The sequence below is a fragment of the Lutzomyia longipalpis genome, chromosome 2, assembly GCF_024334085.1.
Source record: "Lutzomyia longipalpis isolate SR_M1_2022 chromosome 2, ASM2433408v1".
NCBI lineage: Eukaryota > Metazoa > Arthropoda > Insecta > Diptera > Psychodidae > Lutzomyia > Lutzomyia longipalpis.
Genome location: NC_074708.1, coordinates 34,109,294 through 34,134,499, shown reverse-complemented (window position 1 = coordinate 34,134,499; position 25,206 = coordinate 34,109,294). Strand labels below are relative to the sequence as shown.

The window sequence follows — 25,206 nt, the reverse complement described above, 5'->3', positions numbered from 1 at the left end:
GTCAGCCCGCTGCAATAATTAGCCAAAATACTGATTTTTATCAAGCTTTGAACGATGGTGTTGGGAAGGAAATGGCAAAAATATATATTGATTTTAGTCTGGATTTTAGGTTCAAGTTTTATGTTTTAAATATTTCTCTTTGCGCTAAAGAATGAAGGAAATTCACAGAGAAAAATAAAATGCATTTAAAAATTTATTCTAACCCTGATTTGCTCTTTGTTAGACTCGGAAAATTTTTCTCGTTAATTTTGAGTGCATAAAATACCATAAAAAGGTTTTATTTTTCTAAAATAAAATTGAATTTTAATGCAAGAAATCTTTTTTAAAACTTCTTTCGCAATAATTTAAGACTTTTGGTATCTTAAAAATAGACTTCAAGAATAATTCCAAAAAAATCCAAGACATACATATCTGGTTTTAAAAACTTTTCTATTAAACTAAATTGTTTTACAACAATAATTGAAAAATAAAATATAACTTTAAATATTCAAAAGGTAAAACTGTAACGTCTTTCGCAAAATCATAAATGTTCTAAAAATTCAATTTAATATTTTCTTTCTTGAAAAAGGCAATAAAAAAGATCTATCAATATTTCTTCGATTTTCACTAATTTTTTTCTTCAATAATTCTGATTATGCAAAAATACAAACAATGACGTCATCTCCGTGTTTTTAGCCATTGAAACATTCTCGCTGATGTTTCATTGACTATTTTTAACCCATTCCTGTCGAACGTGAAACATAAAAAATACATTGAAACATGCGCTCTTATATCACGATACTTATTCTATGAATGCTTTCAGAGGACAGTTTTCAGGCAAAACGTCTTCTTCGACTTCTTTTGCGTGAATTTCATGTATAGGAAAAATTGAATTTATAAAAAAATAGCAAAATAAAATGTTTCATCTTTGGGTCAACGTATGATCCAAAAAACGCGAAAGGGTTAATTTTAAAAGTTTCGAAAATAGATTTCGTGCCTTCATTTGCAATGTTCTCTAAATATTTGTAAACAAAAAATCTTAATATTTTAAAATAAAGAAATCGCTATAACGGACATTAAGGTGAAAATTTTTAAAATTTCTACTCCAAATTCTAAAGAATTAAAAAAAAAGGAAATATAATTTTCGAACTGATTTATTTTCTTTTCATTATTTATAATTTTTATTTTGATAAATCCCCCTTTAAATTTTCAATTTTTTTGGAGGGGTGATCAGAATTGAATTACATTCTGCATGCGTGTTTTAATTGCAATTTTGAAAGTGAGGATAAAATACTTTTTTTTTTTCATTAATAGTTCTTTAGAGCATAACTGCGATTTTATTTCGCTTCTTGTCTCTTATCATAAAATTGTACTACATTTTTTGCCTCAATTTTTTAATGAATTTCAACAATTTCTTTTTTTTACGAATTTCATTTTACAACAGTGAAGCTATTCTCCTTCCTTTCATCCACTTTGCCAAGCAGGAAGAATGCTTGATTAGTGATAATTTTGTTTTTCCAAAAATTTACATTTTTTAAACTTTTTTTTATCAATTATAATTTACACTGAAAAACTTATCGCAATTTTTTTTTAAACTTACGAATCAACAAATTTTGTCTTTTAGTACCTATTCAACACCAATTTTTTTTTTAATTTGAAAATAACTACACTTAGAAGTCATTGAAAGTTCCAATTTTTTTATGCTCTCTCTATCATTCACTTGTTTATAATTTGCATGCGTCGGTAATTGACCTACTACAAGAAGAACTTTACACAATAAAATATTAATAAATTGCTAAAATATTATTTTATTAACTTGCTTTTTACACGACGGTGGTGTTACTTTGACAAATTTCTTGTGCAATAAAACAATAAAATAGAGGAAGCACAAGAAAGATGTCCCAATAAATTAGAGGAAGAAGTCAAAATTCACTTTGAAGTCTACTAAATTACGTAGTGCTGTGTTTTTCGCAATTTTTCTGCTTATTTTTGAAATTCAATTTTGATTAAAAAAAATCATTATTGAAATTAGAATAAGATATGTCAATTTTTTATTATTAATAATTAAGAATTAATTCATTTTTTTATTGCTGAAATTTTTCATTAAAAGAAACAAAATAATCGAGAAATCAACACTTTGTTCGTAATATAGAGCATCAAGTGTAATCTACTAAATATATTTTACAACAATATAATGGTAAAAAATAAAGAAACAAAAATTAAGAAAATATGGAATGTTCAATAAATAGAATTATATACTTACTATATATATAATAATATTAGCTTACAATCTCTAGAAACAAATCAACAATCTTCGGGAATAGCTACAATTTATTCTCTTGAGTCTCCCGAAGTTTTATTTTTCTTTCTTTAAATATGTATCTGAAGCACTACACACACAATAATCATTGTGGCACCAAATGTGGTGTTTTTTTTCTCTTTCAATAAATCACTGATTTATAATAATTAATATGCTGATACTACGATCGTTGTGCATTCTAAAAAGCCCACAATATGTATGATTTTTGTTTTCACCTTTTTGGCTCTTAAAATAAATCATTGAAATGCACAACGGATAGATTCAATTGCTATTCATCAACTTCTAGTTACTGTGCACCTGTACCCATGTCTAAACATCCTTCCTCCTCCAATTTGGACAGGAATTTGATGACGCGGTACTCATGGTCTGTCTGCCGAATCATATCGATTAGTCCGTTGAGTTTCTTAATTCCAATGAATAAGCTGCAAAGACAAGAAAAGCCCGCATATAAGCCGTGGAAAATTAAAGTTTATCATGCAAAGATTGGATTAACCCATCCTCACTTTTTGTATGATATATCATACACAAAATTGGTAATTTTTGTTTAATTTTTATGACGCGAATTCGCAAAAATTTCCTTCCGGGTTAGTGTTTTCCACTTTTATAATCCCTTAACTCTTTATATTAATTTTCCTGGGTGTCAAAAACATAAAATAATATTATTTTTTGACAAAAATCTAAGTGTATCCAATTGCAATGTTGTCCGGGAACCAAAATGTGTGTATTTTAAGTGACAATTCCCTTTTTCTCTGCAATATTTTGTGCAAAATCACTTATTTATTAATAAAACTTTGTGAATTAACCAAAATATCCGTCTCCGACCGCAAATCATTTAATTATTTTGCGCGATAAACATCTGCGTATGATATATCATACGTTGGTTGAATTGAGGTACTTTTTAGGTTATAGTGCGAGTTTATTTCTGTGAGGGAAGATCTAAGGGTTTGGGAATAAAAATTAAGATTGCAGTGAAAAGGAATGCCAGGAAGTGCTAAATCAGATACATCATAAGTATTAAGAAGTACCTCACACCAGGAAATATAGAAATTATAGCGAAAATCTTGATTTTTGTAGGTATGAGAACGAAGAAGGATAGTACATCCGGCTCTGTCCGGAGACTTGTCAGCATACTCACAAGAAGTATCCGTCCTAGAGCAAAACATGCAACATGAGGTGGTTATTTTACTTCCTGGCTAAGCATCTATTAGCGATGAGGATAACTGTGGTAATCACGACAAGTTCAGGTCTCTATATTCTTAGAACTAGAACTCTACAAGAACGCAGTGAATTGATTCTGAAACCCAAGGATTGGAGTTCTATTGGATCAATTAATTAATTCTGGTCCAAAATCTAGCCAGAATACTTAATTCCGGCATAAATTATGTAATTTATGCGTTTAAATAAATTAAAATCTTTGTTTCAACATTGAGAAAAAATTGAATTTTTTCAACCCCCTTTCGTTAAACGTATGATATATCATACGGTGTCTACCGACGCCCCCATAGGGGCTAAAAATTTTTTTTTTCAGGAATTATATTTCTTATAGGCTTATTAGTCAAATTCTATAAAATGAAGGTCCTACATACAGAAGATCTGTGACCTCGTTAGCATGGGTTAAGTTGTTTATCTTACATATTTCTCTATAGTAATTCAATCAATTATTTATTTCTCGCAATGTTACGCAACGTATTATTCAATGAAACGAAGAGGGGAGAAAATGTTCTTTTTTTTTAACCCTTTTGTGACAAGGAGGTCATATCGTTAAATCCTTTTGGGCCTACAATGAATGTTTTATGCTCGTATTCTTACAAAAAATAAAAATAAATAAATAAAGAAGTTTTTTTTGCAAAGGATATCGTTGTAAGGATGAAATTCTTTCGATTTGCAAGAAATTGGATTAAGGGCCATATATCTTCTTCTATATAATAAAGAAAGGTCTGTTTGTTGGTAATCTTCAGTCGTGTTCGGCTATACAAATCTACACCGTTTGTCCGATCGCGATGAAATTTGGTACAGAGGCTCCTTATATCAGGCGGTTTCAGATGGCCGTATTCATTTTCCCCCCAAAGCCTCCCTTCAGGTAGCTCCCATATAAAATTCATGCAATTTTGCAAATTTTTGAATTTGGCGCCTGAAATGGAAATGATTTCTTCTCTTTGCAAATTTATTTTCCGGGATTGATATGTGGCCCCAATCTACTTATAAAAAATCACAATTTTTTTTCATCCTAAAATTTGCGCGAAGCGCAACAAATCCCCGCAAGGCTCTAAAATCAACAGGAGAGCCAGAAAATGCGAAAAACTGATTTCAGTCAAAAATATGTCTAAACTTTAAGGGAAAAATTGAAAATTCTTATTTTTTGCATTTGAAACTTCCCTTTGGTACATATCGATCAGGCTCATCGACAAACCTGCGGGTACGGGATGACCCAAAAATCCATTCAGATTTGCTCTAAAATCAACAGGAGAGCCAGAAAATGCGAAGAACTGATTTCAGTCAAAAATATGTCTAAACTTTAAGGGAAAAATTGAAAATTCTTATTTTTTGCATTTGAAACTTCCCTTTGGTACATATCGATCAGGCTCATCGACAAACCTGCGGGTACGGGATGACCCAAAAATCCATTCAGATTTGCTCTAAAATCAACAGGAGAGCCAGAAAATGCGAAAAACTGATTTCAGTCAAAAATATGTCTAAACTTTAAGGTAAAAATTGAAAATTCTTATTTTTTGCATTTGAAACTTCCCTTTGGTACATATCGATCAGGCTCATCGACGAATCTGCGGGTACGGGATGACCCAAAAATCCATTCAGATTTGCTCTAAAATCAACAGGAGAGCCAGAAAATGCGAAAAACTGATTTCAGTCAAAAAATATGTCTAAACTTCAAGGTAAAAATTGAAAATTCTTATTTTTTGCATTTGAAACTTCCCTTTGGTACATATCGATCAGGCTCATCGACGAACCTGCGGGTACGGGATGACCCAAAAATCCATTCAGATTTGCTCTAAAATCAACAGGAGAGCCAGAAAATGCGAAAAACTGATTTCAGTCAAAAATATGTCTAAACTTTGAGGGAAAAATTGAAAATTCTTATTTTTTGCATTTGAAACTTCCCTTTGGTACATATCGATCAGGCTCATCGACGAATCTGCGGGTACGGGATGACCCAAAAATCCATTCAGATTTGCTCTAAAATCAACAGGAGAGCCAGAAAATGCGAAAAACTGATTTCAGTCAAAAAATATGTCTAAACTTTAAGGTAAAAATTGAAAATTCTTATTTTTTGCATTTGAAACTTCCCTTTGGTACATATCGATCAGGCTCATCGACGAACCTGCGGGTACGGGATGACCCAAAAATCCATTCAGATTTGCTCTAAAATCAACAGGAGAGCCAGAAAATGCGAAAAACTGATTTCAGTCAAAAATATGTCTAAACTTTGAGGGAAAAATTGAAAATTCTTATTTTTTGCATTTGAAACTTCCCTTTGGTACATATCGATCAGGCTCATCGACGAATCTGCGGGTACGGGATGACCCAAAAATCCATTCAGATTTGCTCTAAAATCAACAGGAGAGCCAGAAAATGCGAAAAACTGATTTCAGTCAAAAAAATATGTCTAAACTTTAAGGAAAAAAATTGAAAATTCTTATTTTTTGCATTTGAAACTTCCCTTTGGTACATATCGATCAGGCTCATCGACGAACCTGCGGGTACGGGATGACCCAAAAATCCATTCAGATTTGCTCTAAAATCAACAGGAGAGCCAGAAAATGCGAAAAACTGATTTCAGTCAAAAAAATATGTCTAAACTTTAAGGAAAAAAATTGAAAATTCTTATTTTTTGCATTTGAAACTTCCCTTTAGTACATATCGATCAGGCTCATCGACGAATCTGCGGGTACGGGATGACCCAAAAATCCATTCAGATTTGCTCTAAAATCAACAGGAGAGCCAGAAAATGCGAAAAACTGATTTCAGTCAAAAATATGTCTAAACTTTAGGGGAAAAATTGAAAATTCTTATTTTTTGCATTTGAAACTTCCCTTTAGTACATATCGATCAGGCTCATCGACGAACCTGCGGGTACGGGATGACCCAAAAATCCATTCAGATTTGCTCTAAAATCAACAGGAGAGCCAGAAAATGCGAAAAACTGATTTCAGTCAAAAATATGTCTAAACTTTGAGGGAAAAATTGAAAATTCTTATTTTTTGCATTTGAAACTTCCCTTTGGTACATATCGATCAGGCTCATCGACGAATCTGCGGGTACGGGATGACCCAAAAATCCATTCAGATTTGCTCTAAAATCAACAGGAGAGCCAGAAAATGCGAAAAACTGATTTCAGTCAAAAAATATGTCTAAACTTTAAGGTAAAAATTGAAAATTCTTATTTTTTGCATTTGAAACTTCCCTTTGGTACATATCGATCAGGCTCATCGACGAACCTGCGGGTACGGGATGACCCAAAAATCCATTCAGATTTGCTCTAAAATCAACAGGAGAGCCAGAAAATGCGAAAAACTGATTTCAGTCAAAAAATATGTCTAAATTTTAAGATAAAAATTGAAAATTCTTATTTTTTGCATTTGAAACTTCCCTTTAGTACATATCGATCAGGCTCATCGACGAACCTGCGGGTACGGGATGACCCAAAAATCCATTCAGATTTGCTCTAAAATCAACAGGAGAGCCAGAAAATGCGAAAAACTGATTTCAGTCAAAAATATGTCTAAACTTTGAGGGAAAAATTGAAAATTCTTATTTTTTGCATTTGAAACTTCCCTTTGGTACATATCGATCAGGCTCATCGACGAATCTGCGGGTACGGGATGACCCAAAAATCCATTCAGATTTGCTCTAAAATCAACAGGAGAGCCAGAAAATGCGAAAAACTGATTTCAGTCAAAAAATATGTCTAAATTTTAAGATAAAAATTGAAAATTCTTATTTTTTGCATTTGAAATTTCCCTTTGGTACATATCCATCAGGCTCATCGACAAACCTGCGGGTACGGGATGACCCAAAAATCCATTCAGATTTGCTCTAAAATCAACAGGAGAGCCAGAAAATGCGAAAAACTGATTTCAGTCAAAAAAATATGTCTAAACTTTAAGGAAAAAAATTGAAAATTCTTATTTTTTGCATTTGAAACTTCCCTTTGGTACATATCGATCAGGCTCATCGACGAACCTGCGGGTACGGGATGACCCAAAAATCCATTCAGATTTGCTCTAAAATCAACAGGAGAGCCAGAAAATGCGAAAAACTGATTTCAGTCAAAAAATATGTCTAAACTTTGAGGGAAAAATTGAAAATTCTTATTTTTTGCATTTGAAACTTCCCTTTGGTACATATCGATCAGGCTCATCGACGAATCTGCGGGTACGGGATGACCCAAAAATCCATTCAGATTTGCTCTAAAATCAACAGGAGAGCCAGAAAATGCGAAAAACTGATTTCAGTCAAAAAATATGTCTAAACTTTAAGGTAAAAATTGAAAATTCTTATTTTTTGCATTTGAAACTTCCCTTTGGTACATATCGATCAGGCTCATCGACGAACCTGCGGGTACGGGATGACCCAAAAATCCATTCAGATTTGCTCTAAAATCAACAGGAGAGCCAGAAAATGCGAAAAACTGATTTCAGTCAAAAAATATGTCTAAACTTTAAGGTAAAAATTGAAAATTCTTATTTTTTGCATTTGAAACTTCCCTTTGGTACATATCGATCAGGCTCATCGACGAACCTGCGGGTACGGGATGACCCAAAAATCCATTCAGATTTGCTCTAAAATCAACAGGAGAGCCAGAAAATGCGAAAAACTGATTTCAGTCAAAAATATGTCTAAACTTTAAGGTAAAAATTGAAAATTCTTATTTTTTGCATTTGAAACTTCCCTTTGGTACATATCGATCAGGCTCATCGACGAATCTGCGGGTACGGGATGACCCAAAAATCCATTCAGATTTGCTCTAAAATCAACAGGAGAGCCAGAAAATGCGAAAAACTGATTTCAGTCAAAAAATATGTCTAAATTTTAAGATAAAAATTGAAAATTCTTATTTTTTGCATTTGAAACTTCCCTTTGGTACATATCGATCAGGCTCATCGACGAATCTGCGGGTACGGGATGACCCAAAAATCCATTCAGATTTGCTCTAAAATCAACAGGAGAGCCAGAAAATGCGAAAAACTGATTTCAGTCAAAAAATATGTCTAAATTTTAAGATAAAAATTGAAAATTCTTATTTTTTGCATTTGAAATTTCCCTTTGGTACATATCCATCAGGCTCATCGACAAACCTGCGGGTACGGGATGACCCAAAAATCCATTCAGATTTGCTCTAAAATCAACAGGAGAGCCAGAAAATGCGAAAAACTGATTTCAGTCAAAAAATATGTCTAAATTTTAAGATAAAAATTGAAAATTCTTATTTTTTGCATTTGAAACTTCCCTTTGGTACATATCGATCAGGCTCATCGACGAATCTGCGGGTACGGGATGACCCAAAAATCCATTCAGATTTGCTCTAAAATCAACAGGAGAGCCAGAAAATGCGAAAAACTGATTTCAGTCAAAAATATGTCTAAACTTTAAGGTAAAAATTGAAAATTCTTATTTTTTGCATTTGAAACTTCCCTTTGGTACATATCGATCAGGCTCATCGACGAATCTGCGGGTACGGGATGACCCAAAAATCCATTCAGATTTGCTCTAAAATCAACAGGAGAGCCAGAAAATGCGAAAAACTGATTTCAGTCAAAAAATATGTCTAAATTTTAAGATAAAAATTGAAAATTCTTATTTTTTGCATTTGAAACTTCCCTTTGGTACATATCGATCAGGCTCATCGACGAATCTGCGGGTACGGGATGACCCAAAAATCCATTCAGATTTGCTCTAAAATCAACAGGAGAGCCAGAAAATGCGAAAAACTGATTTCAGTCAAAAAATATGTCTAAACTTTAAGGTAAAAATTGAAAATTCTTATTTTTTGCATTTGAAACTTCCCTTTGGTACATATCGATCAGGCTCATCGACGAACCTGCGGGTACGGGATGACCCAAAAATCCATTCAGATTTGCTCTAAAATCAACAGGAGAGCCAGAAAATGCGAAAAACTGATTTCAGTCAAAAAATATGTCTAAACTTTAAGGTAAAAATTGAAAATTCTTATTTTTTGCATTTGAAACTTCCCTTTGGTACATATCGATCAGGCTCATCGACGAACCTGCGGGTACGGGATGACCCAAAAATCCATTCAGATTTGCTCTAAAATCAACAGGAGAGCCAGAAAATGCGAAAAACTGATTTCAGTCAAAAATATGTCTAAACTTTAAGGTAAAAATTGAAAATTCTTATTTTTTGCATTTGAAACTTCCCTTTGGTACATATCGATCAGGCTCATCGACGAACCTGCGGGTACGGGATGACCCAAAAATCCATTCAGATTTGCTCTAAAATCAACAGGAGAGCCAGAAAATGCGAAAAACTGATTTCAGTCAAAAAATATGTCTAAACTTTAAGGTAAAAATTGAAAATTCTTATTTTTTGCATTTGAAACTTCCCTTTGGTACATATCGATCAGGCTCATCGACGAATCTGCGGGTACGGGATGACCCAAAAATCCATTCAGATTTGCTCTAAAATCAACAGGAGAGCCAGAAAATGCGAAAAACTGATTTCAGTCAAAAAATATGTCTAAATTTTAAGATAAAAATTGAAAATTCTTATTTTTTGCATTTGAAATTTCCCTTTGGTACATATCCATCAGGCTCATCGACAAACCTGCGGGTACGGGATGACCCAAAAATCCATTCAGATTTGCTCTAAAATCAACAGGAGAGCCAGAAAATGCGAAAAACTGATTTCAGTCAAAAAAATATGTCTAAACTTTAAGGAAAAAAATTGAAAATTCTTATTTTTTGCATTTGAAACTTCCCTTTGGTACATATCGATCAGGCTCATCGACGAACCTGCGGGTACGGGATGACCCAAAAATCCATTCAGATTTGCTCTAAAATCAACAGGAGAGCCAGAAAATGCGAAAAACTGATTTCAGTCAAAAATATGTCTAAACTTAAAAGGGAAAAATTGAAAATTCTTATTTTTTGCATTTGAAACTTCCCTTTAGTACATATCGATCAGGCTCATCGACGAACCTGCGGGTACGGGATGACCCAAAAATCCATTCAGATTTGCTCTAAAATCAACAGGAGAGCCAGAAAATTTCAGAGGTTCTCTAAAAAATCTTTTAAATAAAATAAGTTTTTAATTAGAATTCTAACGTCTTTCTTTTGATTTTTAATCAGTCCAAAAAAGAAAATTTTAAAAAATTGAAATTAAAAGACAAAACGTCACGATAGAACGGATTAAATGTCCGGAACATTTATTCAATGCAGAAGAAAAGTTCTTTTCTGTAGTTTACAAACTTTTTCTTCAACAAAAAGTTTTCTAACCCGTAGAATAAAGGAAAAAGTTTTTCCTTCAAACTGACGTCTAATCTCTTCTTATAACTTTTTTTAACACGTTTTTTTCGACCTTCTGTGAAACTTTTATATCGTTGGGGTTGAATTAATTACCACAATGAAGGGGCTAAATAAGTCAATACAATTTGGTAAGAAAATCATTAAAAAATCGTACTCACCGTTTGCCATGGAGTTTCTTATTAATCGACATGAGTTCCTGCTTGCTGAAGACATCACTGTCCTCAAGTACGGCCAACACATGCTCAGCCTGTGAGAGATTTGGCACGTGGAGGATGGACGTGAAGGCGGAGAGCATCTCCATGTCTTCGAGCATCTGTCGTCGGCTGCTCGTGCAGAGAATGAGAAGCTTCCTCCCCTTGGGCGGTTGCTTCTTCAGCAACACCAGCAGGGCCTGCAGGGTGAGATTGGAGTATCTCGGTCCAATTGGACCGTAATCCAAGAGACGCTCAATGTTGTCCACAAGAATGCAGCTCAGAGTTGATCGATATGCATCGTCAAAGATCTTTAAAAAAAAATTGAAAATTTTAAGTAAATTCCTTGAAAAGGAAATGTGTGCGTGACTTACCTTACGGATTTGGAGACATTTAGCGGATTCTGTGAAGCCAACCATGTCCTCGGGGGAGCAAACCTTCACAAATGGGAAGTCTGACATTTTAGCCAACTGAGCAGCGAGGGCTGTTTTGCCGGCATTGGGTGGCCCCTCGAGGAGAATTGAGACCAACCCATGACTCTCAGCTGCACGTGCTTGCTGAATGTACAGCGATCCGTCTTCCAGGAGACTCGAAACAGGAGTACCCCAGTTGATGATGCCGCGTGAAAGGAAGTTCTCAAGCGCCTCAGCTGCAGTACCAAATGCCGGCTTGATGTCATTCTCAAGGGCATGCAGGAAGTCCTGACGATTAACCATGAGCTTCTCCATTGCCTCAGGGTCCACCTCAACCTTCGAGGCGGCCTTAATGAGACGATTCATTGCCGTGGACTGCGCAGCACGCACGAGACCCTCAATCTCAGCACCACTGAAATTCTTCGTGAGTGTCGCCAGCTCTTGATTATTCACATCTGGGTTGATTTTGTTGAAATCCCTCATGCGTTTGGTGTGAATGTTGAGAATTTGGAAGCGTCCTGCCTCATTGGGTAGCCCAATCTCCATTTGCACCTCCAATCGACCCGGACGCATTAGGGCCTCGTCAATCATATCCCGTCTATTTGTCATACCAATCACGAGGATATTGTTCAGCTGCTCAACACCATCAATCTTGGCGAGCAACTGATTCACCACGGTGTCGTGCACACCGCTATTTCCTGCCACAGAACCACGAGCCTTGCAAATGGCATCGATTTCGTCGAAAATTATAATGTGGAGTCCACTATTGGGGCCGAGTCTCTTCTCCTCCTCCTCCGCTTCGGCAAACAAACGTCGAATATTGGCCTCAGACTCACCCACGTACTTATCCAAAATCTGTGGGCCATTGACAATCTTGGGCTCCCGGGCATTGAGCATTTTGCCAATCTGTCGTGCCATGAGAGTTTTTCCCGTTCCCGGAGGGCCATACAGCAAAATTCCCTTGACGTGCTTGCAGCCCAGCTGCTCCACGAGTTCCGGTGGGAAAACACGCGATGCAAAGGCGCGCCTGAAGATGGCATTGAACTCCTTGTCCAGACCACCAATTCCCATCTTTCCGAAATCCCAATCAGGATTTATAATCGACTGCCGGACAACTTTTCCCTTTGACTTGCCCACGAGATTCACAGAGGAATTCTCTGCCTTCTCAAACGTTACCACTGTATTCCCCAAGAGACGTCCAAATCTTGTTGGCTTCGGCTCCATGTGAGCATTGTCACGGTAGGCATTAACATCAACTGCCTCCAAGGTCTTTACGGCCAATCCCAGTAATTTCTTATCCATGAAACTAAACACCAGCGGCTGCCCCACTGTGAGGGCTAGGCCAGCAAATTGCATGATGAAATCCTTTGCCATCTGATCTGTATCGTAGGGTTCTGTCGTGGTGACTTTCTTCTGGACAAAATCCACCTCCAGCACCACATTGACGATACATTCGGCATTCTTGCGTGCATCGAAATTGAAGGGTTTCACATCGATGTCCTGATTGATGGACAATGTTGCCCACTTCCTCTGAACCAGGGAGAAACCCACACAATTCGGCGGGATATCGTCGTGGCGTTCAATGGAGAAGACAAACCTCTGCCCAGGACCTGTTGACACCTCAATGTATCTGGAATATTAATTAACCAATTAGCACCCATTCTTGGTGGAATCTCTTGCATTATTCATACTTGACATCATCGGGAAAATTTCTTGGACTGACAATTGCTGCATTTTTCAGCGACAACTCATCCGTAGGGCATTTGGTGGCTTTCATTCTCTGCAAAGACAAGAAATCAATAATTCCCCATCTCCGGGAAAGGATTTAAACTACACTCACAATTGCCATCTCTGCGTAGTTCCTTTTTCTTTCTTCCTCACAAGACAATTAAATGGCCACTGAAGGACTTTTACTTCTATCTGACTGAGGATTGCACAAGAAGAATCCCCTGGTTAAAGGACAAAAGGTAAGGGGAGCTGAAGGAAAATCAATATTTTCCACGACACGGGCGTATTGTGTGGAAAACTCAATAAAACTTTCCCAATTGCTTTTCTCAACTACTCAAAAGCCACGATTTCACTATCACAGGCCAAGTCGCAGGTGACTAGAACGGTTAATTGAGCCAATTAAATGATGAAATGGGCTTTTTTACTCCCAAAACTCCAATATTTTGAAACTTTACAGCGCCTTTGGGTAATTTTTCACACAAAATAGCGAACTGTCAAACTTTGTGTGAGCCGAAGCGGCTAGCCAGCGAAATCAATTGAGTTTTCCACCGCGAGAAATTAAATTGTTCTGAAGTTTTTTTTTTTTGCTTTTCCGACTTTTCCTGCGCTTTTCCGGGCAGAAAATATGTTCTTAAAATTTTTGTGTTATTTTTTTCACAAAATCATTTTGTTGGACACCAAAGTAAGTTTGTGAACTTTGTGAAGGTCGATATGGGACCATCCAGGGCACAAATTATTATTTTGTTTTGCTTTAATCATTGACAATTCGTTACTTTTCGCTATTTTTATAGACAAGTGACGAATTATTTTGGCTTTTTTGGATCCTGGAGCCGGAAGAAAGAAGCATTAAAATCAAGGTAACAGAAATAGCATTGAAGAAATGTCTGTGAATATAGCCGATGGTTCTTAACATCATTACGGAGTCTAGATTTTTAAGGTAATTTGTAAGTTTTCTTGTAGTTAATTTTCTCTTTATGAATTAAGTTTCTACATAAATATGTGTGTTAAATAAGTCTTTCTCCAGACTCCTTGAGGAAAGTAGGTTGCATCCTCCCGAAATCTTGGGAAAAATTATTGTTTGATCTCTGGATACAATTTCCTCTTTGCGATATCGCATATCGAGGGCTGCATTGTAAAACCGGCTAAGTCGGTGCGGAGCTCATACCGACTTAGCCGCTTTTACAATGCAGCCCTCGATATGCTACCGGCGAATTTGTTCTTAAACGCCTCACACTTAATATCAGCGTTTTTAACATCTGAGGGCTGTTCTAGGACACCTGTATTGTGGTTCTTTGAAAAGAAGAATATGTGAAGTATTTTAAGGTACAAACTGATCTTTATCTTTCCTTCGCTTGAAAATGTAAAATCAACAGAGCTTAGAAAAATATCTGATCCGAACGATAGGATGGTCTCAACCCACAAAAGGTCCATCGAGCGACGTGAAGTCGGAAAGAACTTCACTCAGCGCAATGAAAAAGTCCAGAGATGCCTACAAGGAACAGCTTACGACCGTCAAGAATACCATTGAGAAGTACGAGAATGATACTTTATTGCTGACTAACAAAACGCAAGGGTTAACATTCGGACTCTGCTACTACCCTTATCTTTGTATGCAGATTAATTTCCTTTTAATAGCTCTGAAATGGTTGAGAAGATCGAATAGTTTTTCTCTTTTGAACCATTGCCTATTGAGTTTATTCTATCAAAATTCAAATATATGAATTCACGAGGAAAAAAATGTAATTTGGATGAAAGCGTACGTGAAATAATTAATGATATTCTGAAAAACTTTAGTAGGTAATCAATTAACACGAAGAAATATGAGGAAGGTCATATCTCTCAATCATCGATTACCACGTGTTATGATTAATCAATTTCCCTAAAGCTAAAGAAAGGAATATCTTTAAAAATTTATGCTCTACGACGTAGGTATGTATGGCAGTTCTTGTTAATTTCCTTACGTAAATGAATACCCCTCTAATGAATTCCGAATTATTATAAAAATTTATTGAGCTAGTGAAGCTAGTCATCGAGAAAGCAAACTGGGTGTAATGATAAGAGGAATCAATCTGTATTGATAAATGGCTTTTTTTATCACGCAAAATGCATATAAAAGAAAACAATTTCGGCGAACTTGACCTCCAGTGATCCCCGTTTGTGTGGTGTTGCTTCAAAATAAATTTCCTATGTGTGACTGTTTATTTCTCGCGGCATGGTCTTGCCTCCAAATCCACGTGAACACCTCATCTTCATGATTTGCTGTTTATTGACTGATAGTCTCGTAATTGTGCCACAATTATTGTCATTCCAGATTTTTCCTTTAGATGATGAGTATTTCTGATAGTCATGCTGAAAATGAATCTCAAAAAGTTCTGGATTTGCATGACGTAATAAATGAAAAAGGTTTCACAAAATTTTGAAACAGATCCCTCTGTCTCTTTCTGGCCTTATTAACCAAAACTTCGCTATCATCGCGTTGTTGCATTTTAACATGAGAATGGTTATCACGCATGTGTGAGTTAGGTCTTAGAACCTTTCAATTTTTTTTATTTTATTCTCTTCTCTTTCTCAACTTCGCGCGACGTGTCACTTCTTTCAGTGTAGTGAGTGGAAAATTATAGACGCGTCCCTGCCCAAAAATAGCACATTGAGGTGCGAAAATCGCGTATTTTGCACATTGAATTTGTTTTAAAAAACGTGGGCAAACGCGTGGGAAAATAAGTCGGAAACTAGAACGATTTATTGCGATAAGGAGTTATTGATCTCAGAGCTTTTGCAACTACTAAAAGCTAAAAGGTATTTGGGCCTTATTATCTCATTTTATTTATTTAGTGCGTATTTTTTTAGAAATACAAGTATCACGAGACTTGAAGAACGTTGAGCGGGAGAAAGTTTATGCAAATTTAACTACCGGCTGAATGTCTCAGAATTTATACAGTTGTCTCTTTCTTAGTCACACACACTGCTATGATGGTTTAGGGTTAAAGATTGTCTCGCTTTTTAATTGGAATACTTTCGTGGTCAAGATGATATAGTTAAAAAATTAAATTATGAAAAAATCAGGAAGTAGCCTAAAGGAAATATTTGACTGATAATGAGTTAGTTTTTCGTCTAACAGTAATCAAAGTTTCTAATTCCCAATGAATCTAGGTTCTAATGCCCAAACCTTGATTAGTAAACTTTCTGCCGTTTTCTCGGTTTCTGAAGACGGCGGCAGACGCACTTTGTAAGAAAAAGATATATTAGGTTACGTATTTTTAATTAATTTAATAAAATCCGTTACACACAATTATGTAAAATAATGGATTTAAATTAGTTATGATTACATTTACAACAATGAGTCAACTTTTAATCTCCTAAAACTATTATATGAACTTTTTTAAACTATTTTTGATAATTTCCGAAAAAGCTGGAAAAAATCTTCAAAACCGCCATGATTCAGTTCTCCGAATTGATAAACTTACCGATAGCTGTGCTCAAAAACGCGACGTGATTGAAAACAAGTTTATTACTACAATGAGAACTTTTGCATCCATACGCACGCAATTAGCGGTATATTCGTTTCGGGTGGCCCAGGAAAATGCTTTGGGAGCCAGCTGGCTTGATGCGCGATAGTGGCGGGATTTCACACGACTCCACATGGGTGGATTGTATGTATGCGTGCACGTAGAGTGAGAAAGAAAATCACATGGGTCGCGTGAGCATCCGTATAAAATATTCGCAAAACTCGATCGATATTCCAGTGACTTGTAAAGTGTAAAGCAGTGCGGAATACTTTGGCTATTGCCACGCTGCTTGTCCACCAAGTATATATACCTATATTTCCCCAAATACCCCTAACTGTGTGCCTAGAACCGGTAGAAAATTTTCATTTTTCTAACGTTTAAAATAAAAAAAAAGGAGACAAGATTAGTGACTTTTCTGATCTTGCGCGCGATCAAAAAGTGTACCGAAGAGGCTGTAATAAAATTTTCGTGGTCAAAATCGTCGTAATTTTACATAATCTCTGACTTTTTTCTCACGCTCTGTGTTAAATTTAGTGGAAAAGCGTCCATTGGAATTTAATTTCTCGCGGCGTGAAAAATTTGGAGAAGAAAAAGGAGAGCAATTGAAATTTAATTAAGGCAATAAAGGTTGAAAGGTGAGTACAATTTCTAAGAAAACTTCCAATAAAATAATTGCTCTGTGGCTTGTCAAGTGTTAACCAAAGTTTACCGTTGGGAAATTAACAAAGAGCAATTTTCCAGACAAATAATTTTTTATCGCAATTATATATTTTTTATTTGGCAGTAAAGTTTCAAAAATATTTTTGGTTTTATCAGGGAAATAAAAGAAAATTGCGTTCTTTTTTCGTACGAGATGTTTATTAAAAAAAAAAACCAGTGTAATCCAGAAGATTTTAGAAAAAATCGATTTTTTTAAAATGTTAGATACCTATTATATAGTATAGTGAAGCTTTGTTCTCAATAAATTATTTTTTGTGCTTTAAAGTTAACGGAAATTGGATAAAATAATTTAAAATAAAAGTCGTTTGAATTTTAATTACAAGAAACTAAAAATTAAATTTAATTCATCACAGTCTCAAGAAGAAGAAAAGAGAGAAGATGAGTGAGGTACAGTTCAAGAAGCAACCAAAGGGGTTCGCCACAAAAGCCATCCATGCTGGGCAGGAACCCGAGCAATGGAGTGGGAATCCTGTGATCCCGCCAATTACAATGAGCACCACTTTCAAGCAGTACGATTTGGATAATCATAAGGTAAGGAATCAATTAAAGCTCACATCAACATATCCATCCATATAGTTCTCCGCGATACTACTCAACAGACATGACATAGGGAAATTGTGAACTCGATGGCAATGACTCATTTTTATTTATTCTTCTTTTTGGCTTGTGCCACAAATACAAATTGATGACTTGCAGATTTTTTTTCTATGCGTTCCTTTCCACCTACATGTACTATATATACTCATTCAGCTTTCCTTCCATTTTTATTAAAAGCATAATGTATAAAATAGAAGAAAAAAAATGATAACAAAAAAGTGTTGCTGACCTTTTCTTTTTATTAAATCAACACCTCCTAATTAGCATTACTTTTTTTTTTGTTTTCTACTTTTTATGAATGAAAATCAATTTATGGTAAAAAAAAAAATCAAAATATAGCCAAGAAACTAATTTTATTATACTAAAGATATGACGTAAAGTGTGGCAAGCATATGATATGGGAATATCCCATCACACACCTTATCAGGTGCTGGGACAACACATTTGATGAAATGTAGGGTACGAGAAACATTCCTGGCGTGCAAAAGCTCTTAATCCACAGTATTGCCACAAAATCTGACTTAGAAATCTTTCCAATATGATTAATGGGGTGAAGTGAATAAAAAAATCGATGCCTCTTATCGCTTTTCTCTGTTAGTATTTGGCTAAAATTAGCATTATGGCAAAATATGAAATATGATTATGCGCCTGCACATGGTGATGCTCTTTTTTTCATAGAAAAAAATATCACCTAGGAATGACTTTCAATTTCTTGAAATTTATGCTTTGTAATATTATGACGAAACATTTAATCGTTGATTAATTTTTAATTAGGATGTGTAATTAATTAGATGATTAAGACAAGTAGATCAATTAGTTCATTTAAAAAAAAAGCACGTTGTATAATATTTTTTAAAGCGACATGTGCTGTGCACGTACAACAATTTTTTTTTAAAATTAAATGAAAAAAATAAATATGAGCGCAGAAAAAAATTAAATTAATGTGTCGAGAAAGAAAGAAAAAAAATATTTGTGCAACAGGAAATTAAATTAACTTCCAGACGGTGTGCTTATGCAGTACATACAGTACATGGGGTTTTGTTTATTTTATCATTCTCCATTATTTGAATTGCATTGTTTAAAAAAGTTATAACGTTGATTTAACATAATTTTACAACATAAAAGAAAAAATTAAAATGTTCTTTATGCTTGATGAAATATTTATGTGATTTGTCGCTGCGAAAAATTGTCGCGAATGTTTTAAAACATTAAAAAAGGGATTAAATGAGCAATGGCCGGGCATATTTAGGGGAGAGCGGGGTTAAAAAAGTCACTTAAGGGTTTAGAAAAAGCTCAAAATATCATATTTCCCAAATAGTTAAAGCGAAATGTATAGCTCATTTCTTTTGGACATTTTTTGCCCTGCAGCTCTTTCTCAGATCATTTTGTTCTATCTAGCTAGGAAATATAATATTTTAAGCTTTTTCCAAACCCTTAAGTGACTTTATTAGCCCCGCCCTCCCCTAGTATTTTTTGGAAATTATTTGCCGGCTTTTAGCTGTGATTCTTTTTCTATGTTATTTCAGATAAAGGAAATTGACATTTTTTTGTTCTTTTTGATTATCTAAATGTTGTCTACATTGTTTCGTCGTACGAGGTTCTTTTCTTACCCATAGGTTTGAATAAGATCCTTAAAAAAAATTGTTAAACGTGGTGTTTTTTTTTTTTTAAATTAAAAAACGATTTAAAAGTTCCTTATAATTTTTCTCAGATCCAGAAAGCTTCTAAAAGGTTCTTTAAAAATCCTTAAGACTTTGTCCTTAATTACAAAATTCGGTTTAAAAAGTGTAAAACCCTTTTCGAAATACACAATTCATTTGCATTTAATATGTAGGTATTATATTTTCTTTTGTCTATATGGCAGAAAATTGTACAATGTCCCATATCACAGTGGCAATAACACCCATCACAGTGAGAATTATTATCTCTTGTGTATGATTTTATCGCATTTGGAAGAGTGTGGAAAATGTTAATTGTAATGTTGCCGCCCGGGAGCCCGAGGGGGATGGAAAATTTATGGAAGTATATTTTGCGATATCAATCGCAAGATTGATAAAAGCAATTGAAAGGTGACGATCGATTAGGAACGTTTTGCGATAGATAAACGTGTCAGAATAAGAAATGAATGAAGTCACAAAATCATGTGTCACACACGGAGACGATAAAAGCGGGTTAGATGGAAATGAACTCGTGCAATTTTCCAATGGTATTACACCAACAAAGTATCCTACCTATTTTATTTGTTTTGTTTAAAAATTCTTCTTTTGTCTGAAATATGATTCAACGGCGTGCTGAAGCCACAAAATTCCATGTATGAAGATTGAATTTCTCTTATATTGCAAAAATATTAATTTAATTGTTGTCGGTTTGGGCACAAAGTTATTTTTACGTTGTTATGCCATGTAAGATGTTTTTCTTCATTTACTATCTTCAATTTTTTTTTGTATATATTTTAGTGCTTTGTCACGTTTGTTTATCGCCTTATCAGCTAAACTCATGGTGAGAGGTTAAATGAGGAGTCAAAGATGAAACCGGCTTGAGCTGAGCTTTTAATCAATCTGAATTATATATGTACATAATATGGGTTATTATTGGGTGGATTTTTGGAAACTGCGTATAGATTAAAAACATAAAAAAGAAGAAATTATCGCATTTTGAACGGGGAATTTTTAATTAATATTTTTCTCGTTAATAAGTGACGTCAACTCGTGGCACTAATCAGATTGTTTTGTTACTTTTCTTTGTTAATTTTAATGTAAAGCGGAAAGGGGAGGTCTGAGGTTGAGTTTGATAAGAAATTTGATGGTAAAAGAAAGAGAAAAAAATATTATTGATTAATCAAGAAGAACAATACCTAGTTATTTTATTTTATTCTTAACTCAATAAATTCTCGATAAAATGTTTTAATTGGCTACATCGTATGTCTAAACTTAAAGGAGGAGTTTCAGTGCAAAAATTAATTTAAACGGATAAAAATACTTTTTTTTTTAAATTCTGTCAAAACTCTTCTTTTTCGTCTATTTTCTTAAGCTTGTTTTCTTACAATTCTTTGGAGATTTTTTCGTTAATTAGAAAAACGCCGTAATAGTTTTTTTTCGTGAAAAATTAAGCTTTTTCATCCCATTGCGTGTTCTTATTTCGGCAAAATTTGCAAAAATCATCAAAGGCAATTAACAATTTTTTTTATGTTAATCAAACGGATGGTAATAAATTGAAATTAATTGATGATGGACGATGTTGGTGAACCCAAAAGCATAAACTGATTGAACTCTTGTAAAGGAGTACAATGTCAATTTCTTTTGATCTTCTATGCTGCTGCGAGTATATTTTTAGTGAATGATCATGACCTTATTTCTTAATTTTCATTCATCTGTCTGGTTTATTTTCTTTCTTCGCATTTTCATTCCCTGCAGCTGAATGAGGGGCAGTAATATGAGATTTTGGGTTCTAGAAATGAAAAAAAAAAAGAAAAAGGAAGAACTTTTAATGATTTTAAATGATTTTTAATGCATTTTTTAGGGCTTTGTGTACGGCCGCAGTGGAAATCCAACGAGAAATATGCTCGAAAAGTGCCTGGCTGCACTGGATGATGGAAAGTACTGCCTCACATTTGCCTCAGGACTCGGTGCCACAACAACCATAGTCTCCCTACTCAATGCTGGTGATCACTTAGTGGTTACAGATGACCTCTATGGGGGTACAAGTCGCTTCTTGCGCACCGTGGCTAATCGTATGAATATTGAAGCGGAATTTGTGGATGCAACTGATGCTCAAGTTGTGGCAAAGGCAATAAAACCCAACACAAAGATGGTATGGCTGGAGACACCCACAAACCCAAGTATGAAGGTTGTGGATATTGAAGCAATTTGCAAGTTGGTGCACAAAACACCTGGGGTAAGTTTGCAATTATGCTTTGAGTCTTGTTTTGAGTGATTAAATTTAAACATAATCTCAAATCCTTCTCTCCCACATATAGATTATCGTTGTAGTGGACAACACATTCTTGTCGCCCTACTTCCAGAGGCCCCTAGAATTGGGTGCTGATGTTGTCATGTACTCTGTTACTAAATACCTCAATGGACATTCAGACGTTATAATGGGTGCTGCAATTACAAGTGATGATAACATCCATCAGAGATTGCGCTACTTGCAAAATTGTAATTATTATTTTTCAATAATAGTTTTGATTGTTTTTTTTTAAGATCTTTTGGGTATTTTGATGCACAATTGATTTATGGGCCTTTTTTAAATTTATACGTTAAGATTAATTGAAGATCTGAGAGAGGGTCTTTGTCATTTTTATTTCAAATTGAACTGCAAAAAGGAGAAAAATATTTTCTTAACTTTTAATAAGCTTTCATGCTCTCGGAATAATTTTTAAAACTCAGAGCGCGACCTTTATAACAATTTGTTATTTATTTTTGAATTCTCATTGTTATTTGCTAATTAAAAATTCCTTATCAAAGACGTCTTTAATTATTTTTTTAGAACAAATAAAATAAGTTTATTTGTTGTAAAAATTTTTAATTATCCCCATAAAGTTGAAGATGGCTTCTAAAGTTCAAACACAGAGCTGCTAATTTTATCAAAATCTAATCTTTGTTAAAATATTGGGCATTTTTGCAGTGATAAGACTTTTTTTTTTGAAAATAATATTTTTCATCATAAAAATAAATTTTTATAGCTGAGCAATTTAATTTACTTATCACAAGGAGTGACATGCCAAAAAAAAATATGGGAAATTTCAGTTTATTGAGCCACTTGGGAGATTACAGAGAGGCGCACAGACAATATCTTGGTCTGTCTCTGTGATGACACAAGAAAGGAAAAGAAAGAATTTTCAAGTGGATGATATAAAATGCTTTAATAATAATCAAACATGGGAAGAATGGTTGTACGGAGTGGATTTGCCTCTCTGTGTACACCCTGACTTGGGAATACAAAGATGAATGCACCAAAGAAGAGGATATTTCAACTTTCTCAAAGGAGGAATATGGATTTTCTCTCTTTGTGTGCTTTTGTGGTGAATTGAGAGAAAGTTTAATATATCCCATTTACGTATCTACAGAGAAGATTGATTGAACTGTGAGGTGGGATTCAATTTAGGTAAATCCATTTCCATGGTACCCTGATATAAATTTAAAGTTCATGTACATGGTTGGGAAAATATTTTATCATGGCCTCTTTATCGGTCGGCAAAGCAATTTATTTGTGCATCCTCCAAAATACAATAGTTGAAGATTTTAAATTGCATTTCCCATTTGGAAGGGAGTTGAGAGAGCATAAAAGGAAAGCAATTGGAAAATGTAACACCATATTTTTTTTTTCTTCCTTTTCAACACCCTCGCTCGTGCCTGTGGATGACACTCAACACACTGTACATATGGAATGAATTCAGCAATGGGAATTGTGCCATCGCCTTTTGATTGTTTTCAAGTGAATAGAAGCCTCAAAACTCTTGCACTTAGAATGGAGCAACACCACAAGAGCTCCCTCAAAGTTGCACAGCACTTGGAGAAGAGTCCATATGTTGTGAAAGTTTTGCATCCTGGACTACCAAGTCATCCGCAGCATAAATTAGCCCTGCGCCAGTGCTATGGGCATAGTGGCATTATGTCCTTCTACATCAAAGGTGGACTGGAAGAGGCCAAAACTTTCTTCAAGAATCTCAAAGTTTTCACATTGGCTGAGAGTCTCGGGGGCTATGAAAGTCTCGCAGAATTGCCGTAAGTTAAATGTTTCTCCTCGCATAATTCACATACATCATTAGGATGTTACAAGGAGTCATCACATTATTCGCTATTTTATTCAAATTTTCTTCTTAATTAAAGATATTTAATTTTTTTTCTTTTTATATTTCAGATCAATCATGACGCATGCTTCAGTTCCAGAAGAGCAGAGGAAAAAGCTTGGGATAAGTGATAGTTTAATTCGATTATCTGTAGGATTGGAGAATGTTGAGGATCTCATTGAGGACTTGGATCAGGCTCTGAAAGCATCCGCTGCAAAATGAAGTGGCACAATATGAGCAATGTTCTCACATTTCATGCACATGACACATTTTCGATTAAGTGCATGGAGGAATGCAAGAAACAATTAGGGGAGATGGATTTGCACCAAATTACACAATTTAACAATACAAAATTCAATTAAACACAATAATTTCATATTAAATTTAGAATTGTCCATATAATGTTGAGCAATTGGATGTGAGAAAATTTCATTTATATACCTGAAAGGACATTTTGTTGAGAATAATTTTCTAAAGTTAGCCTAAATGATCATACTTTTGTTAAAGAGAAACATTGAAAATCCTGTGAAGCATAAAAGAAATGCAGAAAAGAAAAATTGTACAAAATTCCCCGAATGCAAAAGGGAGAAAAGGAAAAATATACAAAAACTGTTCTTTATTTAAATTTAATTCCACAATAATTACAAATGGAAAATGTTTGGCACGCCAGTGTTCAATGGAATTAATTCAAAATAATTCAAATGAATTTGAAATATACAATCTATTTTTCTATTTAACTAAAAGTGCTTTTGGCAATGACCCCATCCCTATTGTTTCATGCGGTTCTTGTTTGTTTTTATAGGTCCACTGTATTTGCATGAGTAGCCCATTGAGACTAAACAGTTGCTAAATACACACCATACAGCAATGTTCCATGTCCCGAGAAAATAGAATAATATTTTCCACCTGTTGTTATATCCAGCAGCAGATTTCCAGATGCGGTGAACTTTTCAATTTTCACTCGGTGTTGTGTGTGACATTCCGCTTGTTAGCTCAACAGGATATCTGGATGACGGAGAGGAATGGAGGAGCAATATCAAAGGACATTATATTTTGATGAATACCGAACTATAAACTTGTTTTCATTCAATGAAACTAACAATCTATATAGTCTATGCTCCACAACGTTATTTCTAGGTAAGTTCTGGAGTTATTGTTTCTTTATTCTATATACATTATGTACATAACTTGCATACACATAAGTTATGTATGTAAATAGTTTGAAGAAGTTATAGTGCAGAAATTAATCCTCTCAATATGAATTAATTTGGTAAAAGACAAAGTTTGCTTTCTAAATATGGAACGCAATATTTTAGAAATTATTTCGTCAAGGATTTCGAAAGATAAATTTTGTGGTCTTTTAAGATTCTCAAAAGAGGAATGTGAATTTTTAGAATTTTGGGAATTTTGGATGCAATCCTTGGGTGAAGCAAATTAGAGAATTTGAGTTATCGTTAAAA

The 25,206-nt window shown here is 34.6% G+C and overlaps 3 protein-coding genes across 3 annotated transcripts in view; 2 read left to right on the top strand and 1 right to left on the bottom strand.

The window, feature by feature from the left end:
- LOC129790342 (clavesin-2-like) overlaps window positions 1–25,206 on the top strand; it is an 891,203-nt gene that overhangs the window by 529,659 nt on the left and 336,338 nt on the right. The window lies entirely within an intron of this gene.
- On the bottom strand, window positions 1,116–13,637 carry LOC129790174 (vesicle-fusing ATPase 1-like). Its single transcript, XM_055827548.1, has 5 exons — window positions 13,245–13,637; window positions 13,096–13,184; window positions 11,366–13,034; window positions 10,959–11,302; window positions 1,116–2,721 (listed from the first exon to the last, which is right to left on the bottom strand). Exons 1-5 carry the CDS (start codon window positions 13,251–13,253, stop codon window positions 2,586–2,588), a joined length of 2,247 nt encoding a protein of 748 aa, XP_055683523.1. The 5' UTR covers window positions 13,254–13,637; the 3' UTR covers window positions 1,116–2,585.
- On the top strand, window positions 16,869–24,489 carry LOC129790300 (cystathionine gamma-lyase). The gene is made up of 6 exons (XM_055827751.1): window positions 16,869–17,273; window positions 17,702–17,889; window positions 21,475–21,849; window positions 21,932–22,112; window positions 23,354–23,681; window positions 23,818–24,489. Exons 2-6 carry the CDS (start codon window positions 17,737–17,739, stop codon window positions 23,966–23,968), a joined length of 1,188 nt encoding a protein of 395 aa, XP_055683726.1. The 5' UTR covers window positions 16,869–17,273; window positions 17,702–17,736; the 3' UTR covers window positions 23,969–24,489.